The sequence below is a fragment of the Pungitius pungitius genome, chromosome 14 (assembly GCF_949316345.1).
Source record: "Pungitius pungitius chromosome 14, fPunPun2.1, whole genome shotgun sequence".
Classification (NCBI taxonomy): Eukaryota; Metazoa; Chordata; class Actinopteri; order Perciformes; family Gasterosteidae; genus Pungitius; species Pungitius pungitius.
Window position 1 is genome coordinate 8,752,549 of NC_084913.1, and position 12,397 is coordinate 8,764,945.

The window sequence follows — 12,397 nt, forward strand, 5'->3', positions numbered from 1 at the left end:
TGAATCGATGCCCCGAGGCCGCAGAGCTGCACTTATATACAAGTTATTGTTAATGTCTCATCAGAAAGATTCCAAAACAGTTCCTGACAAAGTTGAATGTTTCACTCCAAGGAAAGGGCAAAGCCTGATGAAAAGGCTGTCTTGAAAGAGCTGCCCTCCGATATCTGGCACCCCCTGCTGTTATTCTCTTTGAAATAAGAGAACCCTAAAAGGGAAGAGGAAAAGTCAAACGTATATGTCAGCCCAACCACGTTGTCCCCATGCATGTTGTATATTTTCTTATTGCCAATATTTTCAGATATCTCGGAAGAATATGTTTGCTTCTTATTCCTGTGGTTGGATTTAAAGTAGGTTAAAAAATGCTTTCATCATTCCACCATCAGACATGGATACGTTTTGCATACAAAATGAAACAGAAAACCACTTGGTACTGAATAGTGGGAAACGGTTCCGACTGCATCAGAATTGATCTTCTGCTGAGTCAAGAGGTCTTCTGCTGGAGGAAAAATAACTGCTCTTGAACGTAAGACATAGGTTCTCTAGTCTGCTGAATCAAGTCTGATCTTATAATGGGAAACCAATGGATTGGAAAGTTCTTGCCCATTGATACTCAAAGTCTCCAGCAGTATCCCTTGCTCCTGTCCTGTCCAGTTCTATGCTATTTTTCCACTTACAGGAGTACTATATGTGACATTTTATTGATAAAAGCTTTCTTACCCTCATTTTCTTATTGCTTTGAATGTTCACTTTGAACTTTACTATGACTTGTCTCTCAGTGACATTCAATACAACACAATGATACCTCACTGTAGTTTATTTTTGGCTGGATTGGGGCTCGGGTTTTTGTTTTCTATTAGGACCTTGTGGTTGATTTGCATTTTTGCCCAGCCCAAATACCAGAGATAGAAACTCAAGCCGTAACATGCTGCATTAGCTTGACAGCACACCCATTACAGTCACTAGCCGATGAGGTTATGTGGCTCTGTGTGCTTTGGGAGCTGTAACTGCAAAGCGTCGTTTGGAAAACAAAAACAAAAAAAACATAGTTCTTAAGCAACAATGGAGAATTGGGTGAAACGATTAGCCTCTCTCCCTCTCTCTTTATTTATTACCGATCACTATGTTGCCATCTGCAACCTCACCTCACCTCACCTCACCTCTGCGACAAATGATCGTGCTTCTGATGTTTGAAGAGCAATTACACAATTTGGTCATCATCTCTACACGACAAGGAGATCATTTTTAATCATGTGATGCCATAGTGAGTCAGCAGAGATTCAATAATTGTCCTTGTTCCATCATTACACAGCTCATTAATTGGTTCTGCGCGCCACTAAAGGCATTCATCTTTGTACTGGAAACATGAGCTCAGTGAGATCAGAAGGATTGTTTTTTCTTAATGCAATGTTGTAGAAGCCTGACATTTACTGTAACTGAAAACATAATGTCCATTGAATTCCTGACTCGTGTGTTACAAAGTAATCCCTTGGATTAACTAAACCATTTTATTGATGCTTCAACTATATTAAATGTACTTTAGATGCGGTTCAGGTTTTGTCATCCTTATCAAAAAACAGTAAAACAGAATAATGATCACACACAGACTATCCTAATATTTCTATTAAATATCGCAAAGGAAAAACAGAAAAAAGTGAAGCAAGATCAAAACCAGAGGAAACAAAAAGAAATACGGACAAGTATGCACTAGTCAAAGGACAAAACTAAGGAAGCAAAGCTGAACAAATATACAGATGAAATGCCTGAAATGGAGTAAATCTGAGAAAAAGCAGCAGTAAATGAACGGATGAACTTTGAGATGCTGTCTTTGGGCTGGCAGCCACTTCACAACTTGAGTATGCATACATTTCCATTTTGATCGCATGGGTGACGTACGAGTCATTGTTTCTCCTTGTGCATACGCCACGTAGCTCTCCGTTCACTCCACCTTTAGGGGTTTCAGCTGGAACTAAAAATGAGGCAGCAGTATCGTCTGATCGTATCATCAGCTTATCTAATTTTGTTTTTTGTGCACCAGATCTACCTTTTAGTCAGAACTCAGATCCCTTTGCTCCTGCGTCAATTCACCAACATGTCAGGTTGGAGTACTCCTCCATGCACCGCAAACTGGACTGAGTCATATTACCCATGATGCTTCTTGTCTAGCCGAAGGTGGGGGTAGGGTATCCCCGGAGTCTCTGTCGCCGGGTGGGAGACACCTCTGAGTCATCGCTGTCACCTGTGATGTCACTGGAGCATCATGATTTAAAGAAGAGATTCGCTGCAGTGGGAATACTAATGGACCTCAGATCCAACAGCTGTACCTCGATATGTCTTCCCGTAGCAACAGCCTTTCTGAGCGGTTCCCTTCCGGACAGTAACGTGCAACGTATTGCTTTTTGGAAAGCATCCCCTTTATAAAAAACGATTTACCCGAGCCTGCTTTTCATTTGTTCCAATGAATGATCGTTATTACAGCCTTCATTTCCACCATAGGATCAAAGTCTTAACTTGGGTGATGTTTCATATTGTGCTGGAGGAGCTGTAAACAGCAGGAAATAGGAGCTGCAGACGTTGTGTACATAATGGAAAAGGGGACAAAGAAAAGAGGATGAAAGATGAAGAGAAGAGAAAAAACGGGCAATGGTCCGTCACACTGCTGCACCAAATGACAAAGACTAATGCAGTACTATGACGTGCCAAAAGTGTTCCCTTTGCAGCTGCTGATCCATCATGGAGGGGAATGGATGGGTTAATGTGAACTTTGGGAGGGCAGTGGCTTTAAATATGCAATACAATGTGAATATGATGGAGAACCCGCCCATCTCTATGTAGTATCTTATCTTCCAAACCCTTTTGTGGTATTTTTCAGCTAATAAATCATACATTGACCTTAAAAGCGCTCTCTTTCCATTGACTTCCTTCTCCCTGGTGTTTGCAAATGTAGAGGAAAAGGTGCCAACATATAGGCACTAATATACATGTGTTACATCACTAAATAATAGATCATTAAATTTAATTTCAAATCATCCATAAAAAAGGACATATTAATAGCTTAATATGAGCATGAGCTTTTTCTCACATGTTTCCTGTTTACTGCTTTGACGCAAAGTCCAAGAGGCAAAGGTGTGTCAAGAGCATGCAATGACATCGAAAAGGAAATGTTTCCCTCCCCAGTACGAATCTGTTTGTTGTAAAAGACTGTTAAAGACAGTGCAGTGCAGTTTGCCCTGATGAATAGGTGTAATAAATGTAGCAACAGCAGAAGCCCTTTGCATGTAATTACGGTAAACAATGCATCCATCAAAAGAAGGGCGCTAAATTGCCAAAACCTTTTATGCATTTTTGTTTCCATGAAATGTCTTTATTAACTGAATTTGAATGGAGAAAAAAAATCAAATCCATCCACTGGGATGCGGTTTGATGCTCTCCAGTTGCCAATAGTAACCAAAGAGCAAAATCCACTCGGCAGTGAATGAAGCAGAGAAGTGTTGGAGCATTGTATTATATCACTGAAGATTTCAAGGACCGTTGCAAAAGCTGTTGTCAATGAAACACTTTCCTCATTAATCTAATGTCCAGACGGAATCAACCCGCACCGGTCACAACCCGCATTTTAGCCTCTGTTCATTTTTACATTGAGTGTATTGTGTAATCTATGTCGTATCATTCTTTGCAACAATGTGTGTTGTTTTCAGACCAAAAGGAGACAGTGGTATCTATCTAAAGACAATGCACCAAGTATATTAAAATATATATTGTAGTTTGGGAAAAAGCAGAAGTGAAAAGACAGTTGCTCAATACCCTGCAACTCCATCTGATGCGATCAAGGCCACAGTCCACATCGAGCAGCCACGCAGTGCTCTCCGGCTGCCACTCCTTCCCATTCATGACTTGATTGACAGGTGTGTCTTTGAACGCAGAGGATCTAATACCCCTCTGATGCCCCCGCTGCACCACACGCGCGCATCACAGAAGGCCAAAGCCGGCCATTGATGCCAGGATCCAGTAAGTTCGCATGACGTATTTGCAGTTCACCTCTGCGCCAGAGGATGGCGCGATCAGACCTGGGCGGCGCTAGCGCGGAAGGGGGAAGGGGGGGGGGGCTGGGAATCCTGCAGGAGTCTGCCAATAACAGCTCGAGCCGGAGCCTGCTCGTACTACGGAGCCGCACCGAGGTCTCTCTGCGCTCATCGCACACCGCTGGCAACCCGGAGGAAAAGCGCAGGCACGCAAGGAGACATCCGACACGGCGTCGATGGCGAAAAACAGCGCGGACTTCTGCTAACGTCAGTGATTTCATTCGGCATTAGACCTTCTGAGCAGAGTCCTGTCGGAAGACCCCCACCGCCGGGCTCCCCTCTCTTCTCCCGCTCGCGCCCGAGGAGCCACCGCGCGTACCTGGAAGGACAAGAGGACTTGTTTGGTGCCCCGTGGTGTTTTCACTTTCGACAATTACGCACGAGTGGCCAAGTAGCCGACCGGAGTCAACCCGCGGGTGGTTGCGTGTTTGTTTGTGAAAGCCGCGGGTCGTGCTCGCCGCCTCTGAGTGGAGAGCGAATTGCTGAGAAATCTTCTCCACCTGGACTTTGGAGCCGAGGAAGGAGCCTCCAGGTGAACTGCGCTTGACGGGAGCGCCACCAACACAATCTTGGGGAGACCGAATTCGTACTTGAGCAGCCGAGGGGAGAGTGTTTGGGGGGAGAGAGAAAATCCTGCGAAAATGCCTCTTGCTCAGATAGCGGAGCCATGGCCCACGATGGAACTACTGCAGCTCGAAACGGAGGTAATGAGAGGTGAAATCATATTTTGGACGTGCTGTTTGCGTGCTTTGTTTCACCCTTAAAAAAAAAAAAAATCTCATTTGGTTTCGTTCAGGTAAAATGGCGCACAAAAAACACATCAGCACTCAATTACAAGGTGTTCAGTCACCACTCTCCTAGAAAAAGTTCTTTCAAACCACACCTAGCTCGGCACGTCATATTTCATAGTCCTGTGTTCTCCACAAAACAAGTTCAGATGTTCTGGAGGACTTTCCACTTTTACTCCACACAGATACTCTTCTCTTTGCAGACAGGCGTGTGTCATTTTATAGTCCAATGATTGGCGTGACCATTTCTACCTGTAAGAGAAGCACTTTTCAGAGCTCAGTGCAGACTGCAGATCTCTCTTCTTCCACTGAAGCTCTCACCCGCAAAGTGGTTTTCAGTGAATTCTGTCAAATGGCTTTTCACACATGTCCTCAAAAGAAATCTCATGTGGACCATTAAACTTACCAGTACGTTTATGATTGAATTAAGACGGAATCATTTTTTGTATTCCTGCTCATGTTTTAAAGCGTAATTTACAAAACCACTCATGATGCTGCAGGGTTTCAATTGTCTGCAGTGTCTGATTTAACACGCAGCAGGTGGATGATGACATTGTTGAGCATGGACAGGGAGAGACTCATTCTCGTGTAGTATGATTATTCATGAACTATTCAACCGTCTCTTGGACAAACTGCTTGCTTAATGAATATGCATGTGTCACATTGTGTTCATGATGAGCAGACATGAGCTGCTTGGAAGCAACCTGCGTCTTATTGGGGCTACACTCTGCTTCCTCGGTTTCTAATGGGATACTTGTAGGGTCTCTTTATGATTTGACAGGCAACTGTGCGTGCGAGGTGAGCCTGTTGTACCAACATTTTGTGTGACGCATCTCACTGATGGATAGCTCTGTTCACAACATTGCGCGGCGTCCTCAATCAGCTTCACGAGAGATGAAGAGAGGAGCCTCATTCGTAATGACACTAATTTGTCCATCTCTCCGCCCCGATAGCCTCTCTAATTCGTGGCGCCGAGGAAAGAATTTGTGATAATTCATTGACAAACAATTGGAAAAACCTGAGTTTTCTCCTCAAGCTTGAGGCCGGGGTGACAAGCCTCGGCTCATTAAGTTATGCAACGCATCAGAACGGTTGAAACTAGACTCCCATCTAATGTACACTTGGGAGATACGGTTGATTGTAGAGGAACAGATGCTTTTGAGGCTTACAATGAATGGGAAAAACATACAAATAATGCAGGGGGAAAAAAGCTCTACCGTGGTGACTTGCGGGTTGCCCCGCAGAGTCTAATATTTACAGCATTCTGCAGCATATGAGTTGGCTGAGTAGCATGTCACAGCTGAACAGATGGTAGTGCCGAGCCTGTGAAGAGTGTTAAGTTTAATACTGTGAAACATAACGAGGTTTTGAGTAAAGTTTTTTCCATTAAAAAAAAAAAAACGTGTCACCATTGCAAAATATATTTGTGTGAATATCAGCATGTACATGTATGGATATACTGGTATAGAGATTTTCTCACGCCGGCATTGCGCCCCCTCCTTAGAGTCTGTAATTGATTTGATCGCACAAGTCACCAAGAGTCAGAGAGGGATCCTTGCCATGGATCTCAGTCACCAACCTACCAGCCGGCTGCACGCTTTGGTTCCCGATGGCAGAGCGAGACAGCTCGGGGCTCAGATTGATTGAGCAGAAACGGCGAGCGAGACTGGAGGCCGTGCCAGCAAACATGTTGGGGGGGGGGGAGTCAAACTGGAGGCAGACAGATGGGATGGATACAGAGATGCACTTTTGGACGATTTTTGAAAAACAAAGGATGAAATGTTATCACAAAGACATTGTTGTTCTTATCCGCACACATTTCCACACAGAGGGAGTTGTTGTGTTGCAGTTGTTTATTCACCAGCCACTCATTATGTCAGTGCTTGTGTTTGGAAGGTGCCATGAATGGAAATCGGATTCACGAGATTTTGTGCTTGAAGCTGTGACAAAGCAAGCAGAAATGTGCAAATGGAGCCATTTCAAAGTGTTTTTGGATTGCTCCCTTTCATTCAGAAAACCATTTCTCTTATGAATTAACTTCTCATTGAATCGTCTTTTTAAAAAGGACAGTTTTAACAAATCATCCCCGTCCTTTCCCAGTTGACTGGCCACTGTCGTCAGTGAAGGTCCTCCAGGAAAGCTGAGTCATGCTTCTGTCAATGTTTTATCTATTGCAGATCTGTAACTCTTAATGAATAACCCCTCCAGTGCCTAACCCTGAAATGTGTGATTGGACTGATCCATAGAGGGGATCCTGGAAACATGGTAAAACGCTCAGTATCGCTTCAAGTAGTGCTGAGTATATTAAAGGTTCTTAAAACAGGCCAAAAAGTCAATTGGAGAAGGGACACCTGTCTATCATTTACATTTCTTTTCTTGCTCTCGCTCCTTCTTTGACTTTGTAACTTGATAAGAGACTTTGTTTTTCCAATCAGTGTTTTTTTTCCTTTTTGCTTTCACAATGGCTTCTCTGTGGCCTTCAGAATTATTTCTGTGCAATTCTTTTTTTCAGTATAATAGGTGCTTTCTTTTAACCATAAGCTTTGAATCTGCTATCTTCTTTTACAACCTGAACTGCTGTTGGTTCCTGCTCTGGAGGAAATTGTATTTCGACCAGCGCCTGGACTCCACGTAAAGTCCATTTTTCTCACACATTCTTTATACTCTGTCCCCCTTTTCAGAGAGAAGGTGGAATTCTATTTCTTCGTTAGATGAAGGAGGCGAGATGGAAGCAAACTTAAAACGTGTTTTTTCTCAGGAAGGGTGGCACGCGCAAAGACTTAAAATGCAGGATTGCACATGCAGAAATGGTGTGGAAGCACAGGACTGTTCACCTCTTGCGAAATGTTCCCTCCTCTAGAAGATAAAGCAAGGTCCATATGAGGAATGTGTGCCATGTTTGCAAGCTAGGCGTGGTCAGCAAGGCGCTCTCGAGCACTTGTGAGTTTGTGCTTGCTGTGGTTCAGTTCATACGTGCTCATACTGCGGGCTTAGCTGCAGTAAATCTGGGTGCGACCTGTTGAACACCTGAGCAGCGGTGCAGCAGTGGAGCAGGGCTGGGTGCAGGCATGTGATAACAAAACCCTTCGCTTGATAGGTTCCCTGAGAAAGAAAAGACCTCATTTTTTTTTTTAAATAATCAAAAGTAAAAAGTTAACCTGTAAGCGAGGCCGTTATCCAAAAGACTGCAGTGGTAGTTTAACCCGAGAGATTACAGGACATCCAAATCAAAGGCTCAGACAAAAGAAATTCTTATTTTTTTTAGTTGCCTGGTTACGTGAAGGTGCTGCTCAAATAAGACTGTTAAAACAACAAATCAAACACGGCTTCGGTGCTCTGAGATCGTTTACTTTGCTTAATCATGCAGGGTTCCTGTGAGAAATGAAAGGTTCTGTCTCTAGCTGCTGGGTAAATTAGTTCACTGCCTGCCCGTGGGCTGTAATTTCCTTCTAGTGATCCTGTGTGAATCTCCCATAGGTGTTCAATGTGCATAATAGTTCAAGTACACTATCTGTTTCTTTCTTAACGGTGTTGGATTTCTACTGTGTTTGCGCATATCCATCTGTACGTGCGCCTGCATTCCTGCGCTCTCTCGTGGAGGAAGCCCAGCGGACAGAGGGCCCCATTAACTGGGCCACTTGAATCAGCCATGCAAAGCTAATGGGGGTTGCAGTGTGTTTAGCGGCAATTTTTGGGACGGCATTGTTGACCGCACACACAGAAACTAGACAGTTGGAGGATTCCCACCAGTGGTCAGCACACTTTACCAAACGCAGCTCACTGATGGCGTGGAAGGAAGGAAGGGAAGAGTCAGAAGGTGGAAGGAAGTGGGGAGATTTCCCTTTGAGATTCAGTCTGCCGAGGCCCAGAACACACACTGAACTTCCTCCCCGGGTTTTCTTTTGAAATAACCAGTAAAACTTGACTTCAAACTGCATCTGGCCACTCGGGTTGTCCCCAGTTCTCCTGTTCCCTCACGTTGCCAGCTGCCATGACTGGCACAACTTTGCTAAATTGCATTTCCTCTTTTGAGTAGATAATTAAACTCCAACCAGATGAACTGCTGGTCTCCCTTAAATGCCCAAGGTTATAGCGCCCATCCAATCTAGAGCTGTTGGTTATTGCTCGAAGCAGGGGGGGGGGGGGAAAGGAAGTGCATCCAGTCTCTGCACAGAATGCATTGTGAGGTATCGCAGTAAATCCGATCCACGGTGTAATTCATTTTTGTATCAGACGGTCTTTTTTTTTCTTTCAGTATAGAAGAGCCCAAACAAACCGCACTCATGTCGCTGCCTGTGCCTCCATCTCGTCTCGCACTGCTTTCTGTGCGATGGGTGATTGTTACGGACGCTGCTCGTCATTGTGTTGACGGCCTGTCGGGCCTTGTCCTTGCAGTCTAAAGGAATAGGAAGCGGGCCGAGGGCATGTAGGAAGTGAGCAACCTCAGCGTCGCCCCTGTGTGATGGGGAGAAAAAAAAACAAAGCAAAAAGCGGAAAAGGCCAGGGAGTATTTATTTAGGGTGTTCTCCGACTCGGCCCGGGAATACTTGACTCCGGAACCAGGAGTGTTTCTTTGATCACTGGAAGGGGGTCTGCATTCCTAATAGATTGATCTACACATGAGGTATGATAAGGCCATACATCATTGAAAGGACACATGTTTTTTTTTTTTTTTACATGTTGAGGTCAATGTAATAGTCTCATGGAGTGAAAACAATTGTCTTTAGGCTCTGAACATTGCTATATTGCTTTATGGGAAGTTAAGTTACATGATAATGTCCGCTTCCTTTTTAAAAGTTCATTACATCACAGGTATCCCATCTGCATGTAATACTCCTTATTGTTCCTCCTTTGTCTACCACAGAATGATAATCATGCTCTGTGACTGAAATTATACTGTATGTTCAAAGTTAGCCACCCACTGCTGAAGCATTATTGCATGAACAACAATGTTGATCTTCTGAATAGCCTTCGGTGAGCTATTGTTCTGCAAATAACAACGATTACCCGTCTCTGCAACACTCACCTAACTGGGGAGCGGATGGACGAAGGGCATTTATGTGTCAGCCCGTGATTATTAGGTTTGCCAGCAGAGGAGCAAAGTGCTGGATGCAGCGGACTGTTGCCACCCCCACAGTCTTGCAGATATTCCCTCGTAGCTCTCCCCCCCCCCCCCCCCCCCCCTACACTCTTTTTGTGTCTGCTCTCTCTGTACGCGTACACACAAGATATGCACTGTCATACTCTGACTGTTTCTCACATCTGCTCTTTTGACAGAATGGGCAGAGCACCGCTGAGGATGGAGTCACGGCTGCCGTCAAGGTACATCTCTCTGGAACACAAACACGCACACTCACGCATGCAAAGACGCCCAAATGTGACTCAACATTTGTGCGTCTTAACAACCAATAAATAAGAGTGACTTTGGCACACTGTGCAACATTCTTTGGCTTTTGTTTGTTCTTCTCCATGAAGGCGAGCAGCGGCAGGCATTTGTTCCGTGAAACCGTGTCCATGCACATGTGTGACTGTGCTTTTGATTTATTTATATAGCAATTGCATTGACAGCCCTCTGCGGGCGTCAGCCCTCTGCAGTTTAATGTGTTTGACGTGTGTGTGTGATCGAGCGACAGACCTGCTACCGTGTATAGTAATGTGTCTGGATCAATATAATACAGCCAATAACTGTTACGTATTTTCCGTGTCCTCGTCTGTCCCGTGAACTACATCACACACACACACACACACACACACGCAAGCGGGCGCGTACAGACTGACAAAAACGGTGCTGAGAATCATGCAGTCAGCTCTTTCCTAGCTCTTGGCTGGCCTCTTATTGTCCTGCTCTGAAACGTGATCCTGGTTCCATCTGTAGACTAATAATCTCCAGCTGTGTAGCAGAGGACAAGCAAATGTTCCCGCTAGCTTTAGCCTCTTTCCCCCCCCCCCCCCCTCACTGGTTCTCATTGGGTGAAAGACACAGGAGTATTTTGTAGTATTTTCATTCAGTTCAGAACAATGTTCTACGACCCCAGCGGAGCAGATGGGTTTCAGTCAAAGAGTCCAACAGGCCCAACATCGGTAAAAAGCCATTCATATCTTGATTTTCTTTATATACCTGAAGAGGGTTGGGGTCGTTATCACAATGTCAATACGCCTATTTTGTCAACACGGATGAATTCATGAAATGCATGGAGACAAACACGGATATGAGTCCAATGCTGACTCCAATGGCTGAATCGGGTGCCGCTGACGAAATGTATCAGATACCATTATATGAGTAAATAAAAAATCGGTAAATATATATTTGTATTGTTTTACAAGGTTAGGAAAGCAATGTCTAAGTGAAGCCGCATATATCCGTATACATGAAATGAATACAGATGATTACATAAATCCCTTTTCCTAGAAACCTCGCCTGTGCACTGTGAGGTCTTTGGAATCATTTCTCTGGAAGGCAACATGATGCCGGAGATTGCTGTGTCAATAAAAACCGAGTTAGCAGCTTGTCGCGACATAAAAAGTGACGCTGAAACGGAGAGAAACTGGTCTGGTCCCATCGTAGCAGATACCCGATCCACTTCATACGCTCAGCATAGGCGCAGATGCAAGGTAATTGCATTGATACGCCTATAATCACATCATCACAACATGATGATCGTATTTGACTATCGCTCAGGCCTGGGCAGGTCAGTAATTATGTACATTAAATCTTTTGCTAATTGATTGGGGATTATTCCAACTATGTTATTCCAAGTTATGTGATGTTGTTAATGAGGATGACCTATAAATGGGTTTAGGGATTCTGTCTGTTTTAGGATTAATCATGTTACTCGAACAAAAAGAAAGATGTTAGTCATTATTATATGATGATTTCTTTTGACGTGGATGACATGAGGTCTGTGTATAAAACAATGTCACACGGACTCATCAGACCTCCGGATTCTTCTGGCCCCCGGACGAGCAGAGAAGTTTTAACCAAGTGCTAGTGCGATCGATGTTTTGCTGCTTTAGAAATGCTGGCAATTTGATAATGACTGTTATCTACTCCAGCCTTGGGAGTTACGTGGCTCCAGCAAACCGGGGGGGAGGAGGAGGAGAAGGGGGGGGGGGTGGATTCTGAAGGACTGGGACGGGAAGGTAACGATTGAAACCAAGAAGAGAAGGCCGAGAGTGTTTCTGTCCTTGCTGGCTAAACCGATGTTTAAATCCTTAGACACTTTAAGACAACGGAAGTGCGTCGGTCGGTGGGTGGGTGGGTGGGGTGGTGGGGTGAAGTGAAGTGAGGTGAAGTCTGTCTTCAAATGAGCTGTCACTCGTGTCCTGCTACTTCTCTCTCTCTCTCTCTCTCTTCACACACTCGGTTAATATGTGTGAGCAGGTCACACAGCTGGTACCGTTGTTCTTGTCTCTCTCAGGGTCCTTTTTTTCTTTTTTTCTTTCTGAGGCATTAACCGGAAGCAGTAGGTGAGGCCCCCCCTGGCAGACTGCTGCACGCAGGGTTACAACCCTCTGCCTCGTCCTTTTGTG

General features: G+C 44.6%; 1 protein-coding gene across 1 annotated transcript in view; it reads left to right on the forward strand.

The window, feature by feature from the left end:
• The first annotated feature begins 4,127 nt into the window (after positions 1–4,127).
• Positions 4,128–12,397, forward strand: part of rps6ka1 (ribosomal protein S6 kinase a, polypeptide 1) — a 34,845-nt gene continuing 26,575 nt past the window's right edge. Inside the window, exons 1-2 of the mRNA XM_037485867.2 lie at positions 4,128–4,783; positions 10,145–10,189. Of these exons, the coding sequence (XP_037341764.1) occupies positions 4,721–4,783; positions 10,145–10,189 (108 nt within the window). The 5' untranslated portion in view covers positions 4,128–4,720. The remainder of the gene's footprint in view (positions 4,784–10,144; positions 10,190–12,397) is intronic.